Genomic DNA, 19157 nt, shown 5'->3' with positions numbered 1-19157 from the left:
TCCATGGCTTTCAAAAGGTTTGAAAATGTTAACCACAGGAAGTCAAATAAATTCTATATAAGCTGTTTTATTTTCTATCAATTTCCTATGTGGGTTTGCAAATTTTACAACCCTGATACTGAAATGTACAACATATCTACTGCATTACATTTTAAAAAGTTTAAAACCCTTATTTGTGTGATTTTAGAATATAAGTATATTAAATAAACATCTAAATTAAACAATTGTTTTTTTTTTTAATTGTATCAAAAATATCACTATGCATTCACTGTACATGAGATATACAGTGGTGTAACTTTGTTTTAAAAAGTGAGTGGGATAGGAATGTGTATTGTATTATACAAAAAATTAATTGACCTCATGTTTAATATGGTAGTTGCCAATACGTGGATCCGGGTGTAGTTTATCTATGGAAAGCACCGTGCTATCTGAGTAGTAACAGACCAGTTAAACCACACCGGACCTCAGCGCCCTCTAGAGTCACCGAGATGTCATGGTAATAACGGTAACATGGTTGTGTGGAGTTTATACAACAATAAATGCACATATTTCATGAAACATGATATTTAGCCCCTGGAATGCGAATTTTATCAGGGGAACCACACCAAAAACACGGATTTTACCCCTTGGAACGCGAGTTTTAGTTTTGAAAAGCAATTGGAGGTTTTGTTGTGAAAACCTGGCAACCACTCAAAGAGAACACTGTTGCGCCACTGATAACAGGGTAACGAACACTTGGCATGATTTCAAAAACAACACATCCCAGCGCCAGATCACTTATTTAACACAAACGAACGAAATGCTAAACAACTAAGTTACAGATGCTACTTTTGTATACATCCCCGTGCCGCGAGATGTTTCAAAAAGCGGTGAGGCAGTTAACGTTACCTGGCAAAAGTTGAACTGCCTATGAACTCTCCACTAACGTTACACCATTTGTTTACAACTCTATGCTTTACACCAAAGTCAAGGGAACGTTTTTTTTTTTTTAACGTATTAAAAATATATTTTGAAAAAAATAACAAAGCTCAATACAACATAGTAAAATTTAAAACACGTAAAAATGGAAACATTTCGCGATTACATTTCACAATCTGACTAACGTTAACGTTACCTCAAGTGCGTCACTCGCTTCAGTTGACATATTGAGTATTAGGTAGTGTTATGAATAATTACAATTATTGAACAATTAAATACTGTTTTACTCAGTTTTGTAACAATACAACCAAAGAAATAGACATCTGAATAAAGACAGACATTTAAATATATTTACTTTAATAATACTCTTACTATCGTCTCTGTAAGCTGAAGATTTAAAAATAAACCGTTACAACCGTCGCCTCAATTAACGGTAAGAGGGAGCTCAATTTATTATATACCAGTTTAAAACATAAAATATTTAACATATATATGGGAGAAATGGGAACGAGGGGGCACCGCGATGCCACCGCAAAGGGCACTTTCACTTTTGCGATTAAAGGGGCAGGTATGGCAAGCCGTTTTGACTTTTATTCATTCTCAGGATATGAATTCTTGATATCAACAATTCAGTTTTCACTAGTTAAAATGCTAATTCTTGATATCAGGAATTACATTTCTACTAGTAACAATGACAATTGTTGATATCAAGAATTAACATTTCCACTAGTAAAAATGTTAATTCTTGATATCATCACTCACAGAAATATGTATTCTTGATATCAACATTTGAATTTCCACTATAAAAACTAGAATTCTTGATATCTGTAATTGTAATTTCACTAGTGAAATATCACCATAGGCTGCCATTCATATTCAGTTGTTGATATAGAGAATTGATTTCTTACTAGTTGAAATTCCAATTTCACATATCAAAAATACAATTCTTACTAGTAAAAATCATAATTTTTGATATCAATAATTTAGTTGTCACTAGTTGAAATTTAATTTTTTGATATCAACAATTGAATTGCTACTAGTAACAATGTTCATTTTTGATATCAATAATTTGATTGTCACTAGTGACAATGTTAGTTTCTGATATCATGATATCATGCGATTGTTACTAGTAAGAAAGCCATTTTAGATATCTGAAATTATATTGATATCAGAAATACATTTTCAGATATCAAAAATGAAATTTTTACTAGTAGCAATTCAATTGTTGATATCAAGAACTGACATTTCAACTAGTGACAATTGAATTCTAGATATCAAAAATGTGCATTTTACTAGTAGCAATGTAATTATTGATATCAAAAATTTCAATTTTTACTAGTAAGAATTGTATTTCTGATATGTAAAATTGGAATTTCAACTAGTAAGAAATCGATTCTCGATATCAACAACTGAATATGAATGGCAGCCTATGGTGACATTTCACTAGTGAAAATACAATTACAGATATCAAGAATTCTAGTTTTTACTAGTGGAAATTCAAATGTTGATATCAAGAAATCATTAACATTGGTACTAGTGGAAATGTAATTCCTGATATCAACAACTGAATAGTTGATATCAAGAATTCCTATCCTGAGATGTGAATAAAAGTCAAAACGGCTTGCCATAGGCAGGGGCTCAAGCTGTTTCTCTTCGGTTTCTTGACTGTCTGTATGTGGGCGTAAACGCATGTTATAGTCATGGTCATTATGTTAAGTTGCTCATTTTAGCTTTATAAACTAATTTATGTTCCCAAAATTCCCATAATAATCTAGATTTTATCATCCACACATGTACCAACCATCACCGTTTAATTAAAGAGTCTCCATGAAAGTATTATTTTGAGATCCAAAAGTATTTAATTCCTTTAAGTGTGGTTTGATACTCCAAAATCAAGATGACATCAACTTACAGCCTCATAAAGACATACAACAAGACAAAACAACTTCAAACTACATTGCAATGCAAGTCAAACATTTCTTCAACACTCCAGCAACAACTTTGATCTTGTTAAGGCACATTAAGTATACCATAAAAATGATAATGTGAAAAATGGAGACCGATTGCAATTAGCAACTCCGAATCACTTACAAATCAGCTTTAAAACAGACACACAGAAATACAATGCACATACGGCAGTAATGCCACATAATATTAAAGATTCAACTGTAAACAATTATCACTTTTCATAATGAAAGAAAATTGCCTGGTAATGTGTAATACAGTGAGGTTACTGGCATTTTGGCACAATTGAATGACACTTATATACATATTTGTGTTAGTTTCCACTCTCAGATCAACAGACAAATGATATTTCTGCATGCTGATCAGATGAAACAAGCACTGCATCACTTTTATCTGAATGCAGAGGTCATTTAAGGGTCCATATTTACAACCACACTCACACAGTCCGTGTTGATCCGTCTCTCAGCGTGGAGAACGTCGAGGTTTGAAACTGTCCCAGCCGGGTCTGTCGGTCCAGCTGTTCTCCGGGAGCAGCAGCTCCTTCAGTCTGTCCGGCAGTGGCAGGGCTTTCACCTTCTCCTCAAAGGGCCAGGGCTGAAGACAGCGGCGGATCAATCTCCTGCAAAGGCATCTCAGTGGCAGCGGCCGGCTCTCTTGGTCCTCTAGTTTGCTGTAGAGCTCAAGCAGGGGCTGATGGGTAGAGACCTGGTCCAGAACGGGCAGTTGTGAGCGGGGGAAGAGAGGAGGAACGACTGGAGAGCAGATCCTGGCCAGATCCAACAGCACTTCAGCTTTGGCTAAAACATCAGCCACCTCTGCGGCACCTAAAGGCTCACGGAGAGCTTCGGCGAGACGCGTGAATATCAACTGTTGACCCGTCCAGTAGGAGGCGCTGTGGTGAGAGCAGACGAAGGAAGCGCCGTGCTGGAGTAGAAGGGCGGTCAGGGGAAATAGCAAGTCGAAGTTCTCCAGAATCGTGTAGGTTAGTGAATGTTCCCACTCTTCCCCGTCGGCGGCGTTCAGGCAGCAGCTGGGATCGGCACCGTGGCTGATCAGAAGATGTGCCACGCGGGTACAGAAATTCCCGATCTCCTTCGCATCCTCTGTGCTGCTGTCCAGAGCCTCCTTCACCAGGAAGATCAGAGAGGACATGGGGGTCTCGCCGTCATGAGTGGTGGTGTTCACATCTGCACCTGCACGGGACAGATGTTAGTCTTTAACAACTCAACAAGACCTAAGAATAAGTGGTTTCCTTTTTTTCTTAAATGTAAAAAATGGCTATTAAAATAATACACAAAAAATAATAAAAAAAATAAAAATTATACTCAATAAATACAGTATAATTGACTTGCCTAATATATATATATATATATATATATATATATATATATATATATATATATATATATATATATATATATATATATTAGGCAAGTCAATTATACTGTATATAATATGTATATTATAGGTCATATTTCAACTCAAAATAAAATATATATCAAGACACATTTATTATTGTCATTGTTGAAAACAGTCGTGCTGCTTAATATTTTTTAATATTTTGTGTAATATATATATATATATATATATATATATATATATATATATATATATATATATATATATATACACACACATACACACTCATGCATATATATTCAAATCATATTTATATTTTAATTAATATAACGATATAATATGTATATTATAGGTCATATTTCACCTCAAAATAAAATAATTTATAATATAATATATAATATATATAATATAAAATTATTTTATTTTGCATTTTGCATTACAATTAATATTTAGGGTAATATTTCACCACAATATAAATAAATAAATAAATAAACATACATATATATACACATGCACACACACACACACATACATATATATATATATATATGTGTTTTTTTATATAACTTTTTTTTCTTTTTTCTTTGTGAAGTATGACCTATAATATACATATAGGTCATATTTCACCTCAAAATAATATATTTTATATTTATATTTAAGTGAAATATTACCTAAAACATAAATATGATTTGAATACAAAATGTTATGTTATAAACTATAACTTAATTTTTGTAATAATTTTATTAATTTTATATTTGTGTTTTATATTTTTATCATTTTATATTTGTACATGTGTATATATATATGTATATAATATAATTATTATATAATACATATAATATACCTACAATATACATATTATAAACCTAAACTTATAAACCTATATATATATATATCACGATTTCCACAAAAATACTAAGCAGCATGTTTTCAACAATGACAATCAGAAATGCTTCTTGAGCAGTGTTACGAGCCCCTGCTCTTTTTGTTTTTTGTCCTTTCTGAGCACAGTTGCCAATTGGATGGGGGCAGAGCCTGATTATTTTCAACACCTGTGGCTTTTGCCTTTTTAAGAGCTGTTGGTGGCACTCCACTTGGGCCTACCTCAAGAAACCTGTTGTTGGTGGTTTTGGAGTTTGTTTTCTTTGTTTTTGTACAGGATGGTGAGATTTGTTTGTTTAGCTATATTAGGTTAGCGGGGAAGTATAGGTAAGTAAGCTGACCCGGAAGATTCTGTTTGTTATTTTTCCTTGGGAGTAAGGAAAGTTTAACTCTGAGTTTTAGTTTAGATTAGTTAGCTCACCAGTCCTGATTTAAGTTTTGTATGTTTATTTGTTGTTTTGTTTTTTCCTTTGTTTGTTATAGTTTTGATACTTTTACTGCCAATAAATGTGATCTCTTTTTGCCCTGGCCATTGCGAATCTCGTTTATAACTTCTTTTGAACGGCTTCTTATGTTGGTCCCTAATCTGGGTCGTAACAAGCAGCAAATCATCATATTAGAATGATTTCTGAAGGATCATGTGACTCTGAAGACTGGAGTAATGATGCAGAAAATTCAGCTTTGATCACAGGAATAAATTACATTTTACAATATATTTGAATACAAGTTATTTTAAATTGTAATTGTACTGTTTCAACATTACAATAACAACTATATAAAATCTCTCATATTTTAGAGATTTTAAAACATCTATTAATGAAAATGTCAGAAGTGATGTTTTAAGTGTCCAGTGAAGCACCTCTTTGCAGAAGCATCTCTATATTGTCCACATTATTGACCGTGAGTCCATCACTGCTGGCCAGAGCATGAAGCAGAGCAGTTTTCCCTGCAAAAGCACAAGCATGTGCAACACAATAAACACAGAGAATACATTAAGAAACCACAAACATTCTATTTCACAAGATGATTTACATAAAATACCATTCTTGTCTTTGGCATTCACATCAGCACCCAAGTCCAGAAGCACACGCAAACACTGCAGCTTATCCGCCTCCTCGCTGGCCAGGTCAAGAGGGCTGCTTTCATGAATCTATTGCAGAAAATAAAGCATCATTGCATTAATATAACGGTAAATGCTACTTTATAAGACACATGTTCTCACCCTGTCCCTCTTGTCGATTTCAGCTCCGTGAGTAATCAACATCTGCACCATGTCTGGCTTGTTCCTCAACACTGCGATGTGTAAGGGGTTGTAGTAAGACACAGGGTCTGGAACAACAAGAACAAGTTTTGAGATGATCATGAAATCCAGAATCACAAAATCACGATGATGTCGTCTCAACATCTCGGTACCTTCAAAGTTGAGATCAGCTCCGTAACGCAAGAGCACCTTTGCTGCGCTGACCAACCCCAGATCAGCCACTCGAAACAGGGAGTAACTGATTCCCTGCGTGAAGACGGGAGACTGGGACTCTCTATCCAGAAGCTCAGCAAGAGCCCGTGAGATGCTTTCTTCATCATCTCGCCTGTGAAACGCAACATATCAAAATGCAGTGCATACTGTCATCGTCTGCTGTCTGCAGTCGTGATGCTGACCTGCGCTGGTTTTCTCCTCCTTCTGTTCCCAGGACGCACATCACAGCATCCACCAGCGGCTGGTACTCGTACACGATCCTCCTGAAGCCGTGGAGGAAAGGCATATTCTGTTCCCTTTGTCCCACGACCTCTTCACGCTTTAAAACAGTGCAAATTCATGCAAGATTCTAAAAAACATACACAAATCATGTCGTCATTCATTAAAACATAATACACACAATATTAGATAATGCACTGAAGATCTTGCTCGGAAATTGAATAACAGAATTTGTTTGTGGCGAATAAATGTATCAAATTAAACTAAAGGGTTAGTTCACCCAAAAATGAAAATTCTGTTATTAATTACTCACCCTCACGTCGTTCCAAACCTGTAAGACCTTCGTACATCTTCAGAACACAAATTAAGATATTTTTGATGAAATCCAATGGCTCAGTGAGGCCTGCATTGAAAGTTCAGATGCCCAGAAAGCTGCTAAAGATGTATTTAAAACAGTTCATGTGACTACAGTGGTTCAACCTTAATGTTATGAAGCGATTAAAATACTTTGTGCGCAAAAAAAACAAAATAATGACTTTATTCAACAATATCTAGCACAAAACACTGCTTCATGAGGCTTTGTTATGACATAACAAAGCCTCGTTTTCTGAAATCATATGACTTTGGCAGTTTGATACACGCTCTGAATCAGATTCGAAACAAAAGATTGGTAAAGCTTCAAAGCTTCATGAAGAAGTGTTTTGAAATCACCCATCACTAGATATTGTTGAATAAAGGCGTTATTTTGTTTTTTTTTTGCGCACATAAAGTATTTTAATCGCTTCATAACATTAAGGTTGAATCACTGTAGTCACATGAACTGTTTTAAATACGTCTTTAGTAGCTTTCTGGGCATCTGAAAGTGTGAATTATCTTGCTGGCAATGCAAGGCTCACTGAGCCATCGGATTTTATCAAAAATATCTTAACTTGTGTTCTGAAGATGAATGAAGGTCTTACGGGTGTGGAACGACATGAGGGTAATTAATGACAGAATTTTTATTTTTGGGTGAACTAACCCTTTAATGTTATGAAGTGACGAGAATACATTTTGTGTGCAAAAACAAAAAATAACGACTTTATTCAACAAATTCATCTCTCCCCTGTCAGTCTCGTACGCAGTTCAGCGCTTCCATGTTTAAATCCTCAAGGCTGATTTATACTTCTGCGTCGAGTGTACACCGTAGCTACGGCGTAGGCTGTTTGTAGCATGTGTAGCCTACGCCGTAGCCTGACGTGCACCTCTACAAAAATGTAACAACGTGTCAATTCTATGCGGACCGCAAGCGCTGTGATTGGTCTGTTAAAACCCCTCCCACAGGTCAAAAAAATGGCGCAGAGCATGTGGACAAAAGCGAGCGTTTTCAGCTTCCATAGGAATGAAAAAACATGCCGTCAAACTGCAACAAAAGTCGTTGTCTATGTGCCGCCATCACTGCTGATGTACATGACGAGCTGCTTCTTCTTCGGCTTTTGCCTTGATACTCAACATTACCGCAGACACTGCCTGCTAGCGGTCTGCATCTACGTCGACACAGACAACAACGCAGAAGTATAAATGAAAACAGATGCATAGCCTACTGCACAGAAGTATAAATCAGCCTTCAGTATCAGCTGGCTCCTGCGTTAGCATCACACGTGCTGCTCATGTGACCAGGCATCAGCCAATAGTGAGTCGGCGTTCTGTCGTAGATACCTGGAAGCGTGCAACGTAAATAGCGTAGGAGAATGACAGGGGAGAGACACATTTGTTGAATCAAGTTATTTTTGTTTTGTTTTTGCGCACATAAAGTATTCTCATCGCTTTATAACATTAAGGTTGAACCACTGCAGTCACATGACTGTTTTAATAATGTCTTTAGTAGCTTTCTGGACCTTGAATGTGGTAATTTAGTTACTCTCTATTGAGGATTTAAAAAAAAACTCGAATTTCATCAAAAATATCTTATTTTTTGTCCTGAAGCTGAGTGAAGGTCTTACGGGTTTGGAACGACATAAGGGTGAGTAATTAATGATAAAAAAAAATAATAATTTTTGGGTGAACTAACCCTTTAAGGTGTGTGTGTGTGTAATATATATATATATATATATATATGCAAGAGAAGAAACTCATTTTATCAGATGGACCACACCTCTGGTGCTCGAAAATTCACATGCATGAAAATATAAACTAATTTAACTCTTTATAAGTTGTCTTTAAAATTACAGCGTCTAAATTAATAGAAAATAAACCTATAAACCAGATTTATTCATTTTGTTAGCGGTTATATGTAGTGGGCTCTTTACGTCTGCTAGCTGTCTACCTCTTACTATACAGTAAGTAAGCAATGCCCAAGGCCCCTACATTTATTATTATTATTATTATAAGCAGTATATATTTATACCATTTGCGTTTAATTTTTTTTGTTTTTTTTCTCTTTTAGCTTACCCACTGTAGAACCGGATGTAGTTCCTCCCACATGTTAATGTGTGAAAGTAGCTGCCGTGAGAGAATTGATACTTTTTAAAATAAAAGCACATGGAAAAAGTGTTAATTTCAAACTAAAAGCCTTAATATTTTGGCAACGAGGTTTAAAAGTCTCCGAGGCACAAGTCACCAAATAATTTCTTTAAATATTCTACTAAAAATCATACAGCCAACATTTTAAGTATGATACTTTAAAAATATTGCCACCAGCATTAGCACAGGGTAAAGATCAATAACAAAGAAATGCATGTAAAATTATTAACTTGAGGAAGCCTACTCATATTTCAAATTTGAAAATATAAGCGGAATTTGCACTGAAAACAACAAGTCTCCATCTCTTTTATATGGTAATATGCACAATAGTGCTCAAAACAACAAATCCTTTACTTCAAAAAAGGATTTATCTATGCCTACAACTTCCCCATCTTCAAAAGCTCCTTTGATGAAAGGTTACCATAAAAAAAAGTGAACAAAATGTGAATAAATCCAAGGAAAACAAAGAGACCAAATGTAGCTTAGTGTGATTAAATTTATTGAGTTCAACAAGGCATAAATACAGTAGTGTTATTGTGCAAGCGAACACAACTTCAGTTACCCGCTGTCTCAAACGTTCCCATTCTCACACACTTACTCACAAAGACACAACGCACAAAGGTGAACAAAGTATTATATTAACGTCTCCTCTCTTAAGTTACACATTTATGACCGCAAAGCACTGATGAAGTGCACATAGTCACAATCAAGCATCACATCCCAGAACAACAACAATAGAAATATCAGCCCTAAAACAAAGATAAGAGAATACAAGTTTCTTTCATGGTCCACATGAGTTAGCTCAGACTCGTTCAAAACATCATCACACATTTACAGTAGGACTTTCATTGCACGTGATTCAAGCCAGCCTGCATGGAAGATGCTGTTGCCAAGGTAGCGAAAGCTTGGGAGTTGCCATGATTACTTCTGCTCCCGTCTCCAGATGATCACCATTCCGGTGGCGTCAGAGGAGGCCAGCAGGCTTTCGTCACAGTTGAAGCTCACGTCCAGGACGGGCACGCTGTGACCCTGCAGCTTGTTAACGATGGCCTTAGTGTTGCGTTCGACGTCGAAAAAGTAGACACATGCGTCCTCGCTGCCAGTGACTACACGAGGGAAAGAGCAGGGATTTACTTACACTGGCTTTGGTCCAAAACATAGAGAGCTAACTCCTAAAATGACATATATATCACTAATATTGATGAGTAAACAGTAAAAGGTAAGGCTATTAAAGGTGCAATGTGTACATTTTAGGAGGATTTATTGACAGAAATGCAATATAATATACATAACTATGTTTTCAGTGGTGTATAAAGACCTTAAATAATGAACTATTAAGTTTTTATTACCTTAGAATGAGCAATTTTTATCCCTTTGCATGTTAAGTCGCCATTTTGCGCCGACATGTTTTTATAGTAGCCTTAATAGGACAAACTGCTGTACATAGTGTGTTTGCTTGACTGGTGTCTCAGACAACGACATGTTTGTCCTGTGTTGGCCATTGTAACTTCTCTATATTGCAATTCGCAACCTCACCACTAGATGCCACTAAAATTTAAGTTTAAAGGTGCCCTAGAATCAAAAATTGAATTTACCTCAGCATAGTTGAATAACAAGAGTTCAGGACATGGAAATGACTTACAGTGAGTCTCAAACTCCATTGTTTCCTCCTTCTTATGTAAATCTCTAAAAGACCTCAGAAGAACAGGCGAATCTCAACATAACACCGTTACGTAACAGTCAGGATCATTAATATGTACGCCCCCAATATTTGCATATAACAGCCCATGTTCAAGGCATTAGACAAGGGCAGCCAGTATTAACGTCTGGATCTGTGCACAGCTGAATCATCAGACTAGGTAAGCAAGCAAGAACAATAGCGAAAAATGGCAGATGGAGCAATAATAACTGACATGATCCATGATTTCATGATATTTGTAAATTGTCTTTCTAAATTTTTGGTTAACATGTTGCTAATGTACTGTTAAATGTGGTTAAAGTTACCATCGTTTATTATTACTGTATTCACGGAGACAAGAGAGCCGTCGCTAATGTTACCTTTAGCCATGAAGCACAGCCTCAAACTCATTCAGAATCAAATGTAAACATCCAAATAAATACTATACTCACATGATCCGACGCATACATGCAGTATGCATGACCACCATCTTGTAAAGATCCATTTGAGGGTTATATTAGCTGTGTGAACTTTGTTTATGCACTGTTTTATAGTCAAGAGCTCGGGGGGCGGAGAGCGCGTGATTTAAAGGGGCCGCAGCCTGAATCGGTGCATAGTTAATTATGCCCCAAAATAGGCAGTTAAAAAAATTCATAAAAAAAATCTATGGGGTATTTTAAGCTAAAACTTCACAGACACATTCAGGGGACACCTTAGGCTTATATTACATCTTGTAAAAACTGGTTCTAGGGCACCTTTAATTAGTTAAAAACTATTAAAATGTATGAGTACAAAATTTAAATCTGCCAGTTCTGCTTACTTAAACTTTGAATTTCTTATCTTAAAAAATTTTCACGTAACTTTTTGAGTTTTGCCAACTTATTCGGGTTTTCAGTGCACATCTCATCTGACCGCAGATACTGAATCAGGACAACGTGTTTTTTCTCAGGCAGTCTTTACTTAAACTGCGTCTGACAGAAGTGTCAACAGCTTTCACAATAAAAGTCTCGCATCAGAAAAACATAGGATTACGTTTGTTGTGGTTTCTTTGACTGCACACTCCGTGACCCACCAGTTGAGAAACACTAGTATATAGCACACAAATACTGGGTAAAATAGACAGTTTTTAATTATATCAAACTATTTTTATTGGCATTTTTGCCTATGATGACTAGGATTTGGAACAGCACACATAATTCGAGCATTGCTTAGTATTCAAAGTAAAGAATTTAACAAACAGAAATTATAATGGCCCTATTTTCAGTTGCTAAATGTAAATGGTCACAGATCAGACGATAATTCCGGTCTTACCAACACAGGCTCCCTGTCTGAAGGACATGAGAGGACAGAAGATGCTGTGCAGCGGTTGGGATCCATGTTGAATGGGGAAACTCCTCTTCAGCTGTAGAGTGCCCTCATTATCCACGACCCTATCAAAACCAGTTCCATCTGATTAATTATCATCTTAGCCAAGAGAAAGTGACAATCTGGATTGCCGTAAGTGCATTCTAACCTGTAGAGCAGTAGTTTGTTTACACAGGCGTTGACGAGCAGTGACGGATCCCGTGCCTCTCGACTGATCCATGAGCGGGCTGAGATACTGGAAATAGAGCTGCCCTCATTCACCACCAGCCTCTTAGCTTTGGTCAGTTTTCCTGTGGAAGAAGAACATAGACTTTACAGAAACACCAACATACACTGCCTGGCTGTGTCGCTGTTTGGATTTAAACAGGAAAATCTTTGGATTGGAGTGATTATTATATGTTATATGTTGGTAACAGTTCTTTTAACTCTTAAAGATGGAGTGTGTAGATTTTTATTTCTTAAACACCCATGCAGGAAGATGTATCATGGTCATATTCCAGGATAACAATGTCAAGATTTATCAGGCTCAAACTGTGAAAGAATGGTTGAGAGGGAGCATGAAGAATCATTTTCACACATGAATTGGCACCTCTGAGTCCTGACCTTAACCTCACTGTAAGTTTTCGGGTTGTGCTGGAGGAGACTTCACAGAGTGCTCACCTCTTGCATTGTCATTACAAGATCTTGACTAAAGATTGATGCACCTCTGGATGAAAATAAATGTTGTGATGTGATTTCCATCAAGAGGTGCAATTTTTGGTCAAAATCTTGATCAATAATCACTGCAATAATGATCCAGTCATAGACTCTTTAGGGTATTGGAAAAAATGAACATTGCGATATTTTGTTTTTCTGCGATATTTATTGAAAAAAAACTTCAACAGATGACTTGAATAGCTCTGTATTTGAAAAGAATGAAATTTGATAATTAAAATGTAAAATAACACTGCATAGTCTTAAATTAAATTAAATAAATAACTTTAATTAAATAGAATTAATCTGTGTTAAAACTACAAAAGTGATTTTTCTCTTTGTCTTTTGTTGTTTGATTAACATTCATGACACAGAAAGCTGCAGGAATATTAGGCTGCTGTCACTTTAAGATTGAATGATCAGATCCAAAATACTGTTACACTTCTGGTTTTCTTTCTCAATTGTTTAGTTAACCTTAGCCATAAACAACTGTGTTACGGGGATAATCGATGTTGTATGTGCATTTTAATAATCTTTTGCATGTATGTGTCCGTTCAGGCACAAACAGACACGGAAGAGAACAGCATTCGGTGTTCACGTTTCACGTTCACATGCATTCAGAATTGAGTTCTCTTTCGCATCTTCGTGCGCTCAAATGGTTTAAAATCGCTTGAGTGTTTAAACTGACAGGACCTAAAACACATTAAAATGATTAACTTTCATTGTATGATTGTCAAACTTTGCAATTAATCCGAGAATCACGTGCATTTTGTCTGTATGGGTTAAAAATCGGCACAAGATATCGCATATCCTGTGATGTGACTATCACAAATGCACACAACGCAATATCGATGATAAAACGATATATCGTGCAGCCTCAATATCAACTGTACTCTCATCTACATTAATATGTTTTCCAGACTTCAAAATCAGAATCTGGGTCTGACATCTTTGTACCTGTGGCCATGTCAAAGAGGAAGGAGAAAATGCTTCCCCTGTCATCCCCAGCCCAGAGGATTCTCCCTGGTGCATCAAAAGAGAGAGAAAGCACTCGACCCGTCAGTTTACTGGAGCCTCCTTTCACTTTCTTCCCAGTGGAGATGTTCACCACCTGCAGGTGATGTTTGCTGTTGCCAACCTGGGCAAGAACAACAAAGGACACATTTGATATTTCATAACGACTGAAGAAAATGCTTCAAAATCATCATGCAGTAGACAGAATGTAGGGTTTCATTTTCAAATTCACATATATAGAACTTAACATGGAAATTATACAATCATGACTTCTATAGCTCTCTTTTTGGTCTTGGTTATAGGAGCACTCAGTAATTTTTGTTTATGATGCAGCATCATAAAAAAGCAAATATTTTAGGTTATCGATGCCTCTAAGTGAGTGAATATCATTTTTAAAACATTTTTGAAGTATAATTAATTTCTTTAGAGGTATTTTTTAATTAATTCCCTTGTTGTTTGTTTGTTTTTTAAATTCACCTATAACTAAAATGTCATTGTGTGACATTAGCTTTGTATAGTAACATATGCAGACATAAAAAATGGGAATTTCATAATGTTGAAAACTAAAGTGAATCTAGAAAGCTTTGTGTTATAATTGAAACACATGAGTGTGAGTTTGTTTGGAGCGCTCAAATTAAGACAAAATCACTGCAGAAGTGAAGAAAGTGTGAAAGATATAATCAAGTTTTAATATAACCAAGTTGCTTCTATGCAATGGCATTTCTTGACAAATGTCATTCAGAGATGTTTTATAGGTCGCCTGACTCACACAACACTGTGGCTGGCAGATAGTATTTATGCCATTTATGGCATAATAAAATGCATAGTAAATAATAAATGGCACAGTAAAATGCCATTTATGCCTTGTTGAACTCAATAAATTTAAATCACACTCTAGCTGAATTAAGTTACATATGGTCTCTTAGTAAAATTACCCACCATTGCACACAAAGTACCCTTTTTAGGCCGGTGGCACATGTTAATTTCACACTCTAATAGGATTACTGATAGGGCTGATGGTATTTGTTACCACAGTGCTTCATCAGCATAAACAATCCCATATTCCCAGAAAGATTAGAGATTCTGTCACCCAGAATAATCCCATTCAAGGACACGAAATTCTAAATTAGTGTTGTCAAAAATGGGCTCACCACAGTCAGGTTGTTGTTCATGGGCTGAAAAGTGCAGCACAGCAGCTCACTGCCTTCTGGGTCGCCCACCTCCCGGATGCAGCGGCCATCCTCTGTGTTCCAGATACGCAGAGTGCCATCTTTTGATGTGGACACAATGATGTCATTGCTAAGTGACCAGGCAAAGTCAGTCACGGGCCCAGCATGGCCCTTCAGTGTCACCTTTACAGTTGGTGGAGGCGGGGACAGTGTCATGATTGACAATGTCCCATCCAATGAGCAGCAGGCGAGGAGGTGTTTATCATCATTGGCAAACTGTAATCGGGGAACTGAGGAGATAACATAATTGAAGGTTAAAATGAGAGGATAAAACAACAGTGCAGACCCAGGACTGATGGCTACTTTCAAACATTTACATGCATTCACTGAAGACGGCTAGCGGTAATGTGACTGCACAGGAAAATGATTGAATGTGCTTCTTAGTAAAAATGGTGGTCTTGACGAGGTTCACGGGAGATTCATCTAAATACAGTTGGAGGTTGATATACAGTACAGCCAAAAGTTTGGAACCACTAAGATTTTTAATGTTTTTAAAAGAAGTTTGGTCTGCTCACCAAAGCTACATTTATTTAATTAAAAATACAGTAAAAACAGTAATATTGTAAAATATTATTACAATTTAAAATAACTGTTTTCTATTTGAATATATTTCACAAAGTAATTTATTCCTGTGATGCAAAGCTGAATTTTCAGCATCATTACTCCAGTCTTCAGTGTCACATGATCCATCAGAAATCATTCTAATATGCTAATCTGCTGCTGTTTTTATTTTCGACTGAAGAGAGAAAGGCATCTTGAATAACATGGGGGTGAGTAAATCATCAGGAAATTTTAATTCTGAAGTGATCTAATCCTTTAACATCTCACTCACCAGCTGAGTCGACATGCTGGTCAAAGATGTGATGCATGCCGGCAAAGGCGTAGTTCTCACTGAGGGTGGTGTCACCTGCCATGGCCCGACTGGCTTCTGCCACCGAAGTGGGCACCAGGCTACCTGGAGGCCTGGCACATAAGATGCGACCAGAGACGTATTTATACACACTGCAAACAAGCTAATAAGTAGTAAAATAGCTAGGGTTAGCGGGGTTTACCTTTCATCATACACCGCCCTGTTCATCTGCGCTTGTAGCTGGTATGAACCGCGGCTTACTGATCTCCGGTGGCCTCTGGCACCCTGAGCCCTGGGATCCTCCTCGAAGTCCTGATAAAAAGATGGAAAATAGAATAAAAAAAGACCAAGAAAAGAGGAAAGCGGGCAGCAATGGAGGGTGATTTTAGAGTTTAGCACTACAATATCATGCACAAAAGAGCTCGCAATCTACATGCACTGCAGCTCTCACACAACACATTGACCTGGATCTGGATTGCTAATTATATCTAGGACTATATAGATACTGTCTTGCCCTCTGACTGTGTTTTTGTGGGGCTTATTTCAGCCCAGAATTCCTAATCCACATTTCTTGAACCCTCTTTCCTTGTTTCTGAATGCACCTAACCTCCATGCGATCCAGTGTGGTGCGGGAACTGCGCACACTGCTGGCTCTGAAGCTGCTCTGCTCTGACAGAGGCCCGTAACGCACTGCGAGCAACTGACTGCGCAGACGCAGATACTGCCTGCGCAGCCCCGGCTCAAAGCCACACTTGGCATTCTCGCGGAGCAGCTGGCTGCGCCGGCGGATGTACTGTGTGCGGAACTGGGGGAACGTAGGTGTGCGGTAAGCATTGTACCTGAGAAAGACAGAGAATAATATAACACATGATTAGTTCCTCCTCCCTACACATGTAAAAAGTCTCACTCCAATGACAATCTTGCACACACCTTGCGTCCACTGCCAGCACCTGCTGCCAAACAGCAGCCATGAGATCCTCAAACACAGAGAGATGCAGGAAACACGAGGGCTGCAGAAAACACAAATACACTGTTATATATAAATCATGAATGAATAGCTAAAGATATCAGAGCATTATTTGTATCGTTCAGTGCAGTTGAGATATGATACAAATTTTCTATATTTATTTGTTAAAAAGATCACATGAGACAAATAAATACAATAAATGTAATTCACAAACTAGTAATCATCTAACTCAAGGATTTTCAAACTTTTTGATGCTAAAGACCCTAAATATGATGATTCCCTTGTGAAAGACCCTATTTATAAATTTAAAGGCAGTTTATTTTTATGTGTATTTAGTGCAAAAATCTATTTATACTCTGTGAGGAAAATATTGAATGTAATATTATTATTAAGACAACTAAAATAATTGTTTCCATTATTTGACATTGTCATATTACTATAACAAATATTATCTGGAAAACTTTTAGTTGGCAACTTACATGAGATTACTTTTTTCCCAAAAAGATTTCTCTCTCTCTCTCTCTCCCTCTATATATATGTATCTATCTAACTAATATATACACATACATACATACACACACATACACTACCAGTCAAAAGTTTGGAAACATTAGTATTTTTAATGATTTTGTGTTTTTAAAGTCTCTTATGGTCATTGAGGCTGCATTTATTTCATAATAAATACACACAAAAAAAATAATATTGTGAAATATTATTACAATTTAAAATTATGGTTTTCTATTTTAATATACTTTAAAATACAATTTATTTCTGTGATCAAATCTGAATTTTCAGCATCATTACTCCAGTCTTCAGTGTCACATGATCCTTCAGAAATCATTCTAATATGCTGATTTATTATCAGTGTTTGAAATATGATTGTGCTGTTTAATATGATTTTATTACCTGTGATACTTTTTCAGGATTCTTTGATGAATAAAAAGTTATCAGCATTTATTTAAAAAAGAAATCTTTTGTAACAATATACACTACCGTTCAAAAGTTTGGGGTCAGTAATTTTTTTTTCTTTCTTTTCTTTTTTTTTTTTTTTTTTTAAATAAATTAATACTTTTATTCAGCACGGATGTGTTAAATTGATAAAAAGTGATAGTGAAGATTTATATTGTTAGAAAAAATTTATATTATGAATAAATGCTGTTCTTTTTAACCTTTTATTCATCAATGAATCCTGAAAAAAGTATCAAAGGTTCCAAAAAACTATTAAGCATCACAACTGTTTTCAACATTGATAATAACTGAGTATCAAATCAGGATATTAGAATGATTTCTGAAGGACACTGAAGACTGGAGTAATGATGCTGAAAATTCAGCTTTGCATCACAGAAATAAATTATATATTAAAGTATATTAAAATAGAAAACCATAATTTTAAATTGTAATAATATTTCACAATATTATTGTTTTTTCTGAATTTATTATGAAATAAATGCAGCCTCAATGAGCACGAGACTTAGTTCAAAAACATTAAAAGTCTTTAGAAAGCTGAATGAATTATTGAATGCTAAAGTAAAAAATAATTACGCAAAATTAATTTTATTAATATCTTAAAAGCTCACATTCACTTTGACAACACTAAAAATACATTTTGCAAAAAATAAACAAAATGTCATATATCCAGCTTCTTATACAAATAGCTTGCTATTCTTGTTTCTCCAAAACACTAGTACATTGAAACATGACTAACATAAACACAACGCTTATATAACTTGAAAATGATTCATATTTAAGCAAATCCTAAACAAATAGTGTATTTAAAAATCAATGTTTTGACGCATTAGCCACAGTTAGCAGGAATGCTAACAACAACAGCCGTTACAAACAGAATAATAATCCAAAACAAAAAAATCATGTCAATCACACAGGGGCTACAAAATCTCGCTAATAACCATTTCTGAATGCCTTCATTATATGGAAACGTAATGTTAATGTATAATTTTATACTTAAAGGAAACCTACCGTACGAGATTCTCACCGGTTCATTCTGTCTGAAGGGACTGGCATGATCACGTGACCGACCCGCCCTG

At 36.0% G+C, this 19157-nt stretch overlaps 2 protein-coding genes across 5 annotated transcripts; both read right to left on the bottom strand.

Moving 5' to 3' along the window:
• Nucleotides 1-2690: 2690 nt before the first annotated feature.
• On the bottom strand, nucleotides 2691-9306 carry asb6 (ankyrin repeat and SOCS box containing 6). 4 transcript variants are annotated; one of them, XM_067393480.1, is made up of 8 exons: nucleotides 9245-9280; nucleotides 8398-8512; nucleotides 6781-6947; nucleotides 6538-6710; nucleotides 6347-6453; nucleotides 6166-6274; nucleotides 5984-6070; nucleotides 2691-4076 (listed from the first exon to the last, which is right to left on the bottom strand). In XM_067393480.1, exons 3-8 carry the CDS (start codon nucleotides 6882-6884, stop codon nucleotides 3346-3348), a joined length of 1311 nt encoding a protein of 436 aa, XP_067249581.1. In that variant the 5' UTR covers nucleotides 6885-6947; nucleotides 8398-8512; nucleotides 9245-9280; the 3' UTR covers nucleotides 2691-3345. The 4 variants fall into 4 exon arrangements, with proteins under 4 accessions (XP_067249581.1, XP_067249582.1, XP_067249579.1 ...); XM_067393481.1 differs by having other exon boundaries at nucleotides 6781-6917; XM_067393478.1 differs by lacking the exon at nucleotides 8398-8512 and having other exon boundaries at nucleotides 6781-6917; nucleotides 9245-9290.
• Nucleotides 9307-9802: 496 nt separating this feature from the next.
• wdr13 (WD repeat domain 13) lies at nucleotides 9803-19157 on the bottom strand. Its single transcript, XM_067393477.1, has 10 exons — nucleotides 19090-19157; nucleotides 17076-17155; nucleotides 16753-16984; nucleotides 16348-16457; nucleotides 16128-16258; nucleotides 15218-15525; nucleotides 14010-14190; nucleotides 12508-12649; nucleotides 12306-12424; nucleotides 9803-10422 (listed from the first exon to the last, which is right to left on the bottom strand). Exons 2-10 carry the CDS (start codon nucleotides 17114-17116, stop codon nucleotides 10238-10240), a joined length of 1449 nt encoding a protein of 482 aa, XP_067249578.1. The 5' UTR covers nucleotides 17117-17155; nucleotides 19090-19157; the 3' UTR covers nucleotides 9803-10237.

This window comes from Chanodichthys erythropterus, chromosome 9 (assembly GCF_024489055.1).
Source record: "Chanodichthys erythropterus isolate Z2021 chromosome 9, ASM2448905v1, whole genome shotgun sequence".
Classification (NCBI taxonomy): Eukaryota; Metazoa; Chordata; class Actinopteri; order Cypriniformes; family Xenocyprididae; genus Chanodichthys; species Chanodichthys erythropterus.
This window is presented reverse-complemented; position numbering and strand designations above follow the sequence as displayed.

Bases quoted from the DNA above. Each gene is read 5' to 3' on its own strand.
- asb6 (XM_067393478.1), bottom strand. From the start codon at position 9,277: ATGTGGGAGGAACTACATCCGGTTCTACAGTGG. The intron at 6,275-6,346 runs GTGAGAACATGT...TTTCTGCAATAG, and splicing joins AAATCGACAAGAGGGACAGG to ATTCATGAAAGCAGCCCTCT. The intron at 6,071-6,165 runs GTATTTTATGTA...GTGCTTTTGCAG, and splicing joins GAATGCCAAAGACAAGAATG to GGAAAACTGCTCTGCTTCAT.
- wdr13 (XM_067393477.1), bottom strand. From the start codon at position 17,116: ATGGCTGCTGTTTGGCAGCAGGTGCTGGCAGTGGACGCAAG. The intron at 16,259-16,347 runs GTAAACCCCGCT...CTTATGTGCCAG, and splicing joins AGGGCGGTGTATGATGAAAG to GCCTCCAGGTAGCCTGGTGC. The intron at 14,191-15,217 runs GTGAGCCCATTT...GTTCTTGCCCAG, and splicing joins TGAACAACAACCTGACTGTG to GTTGGCAACAGCAAACATCA.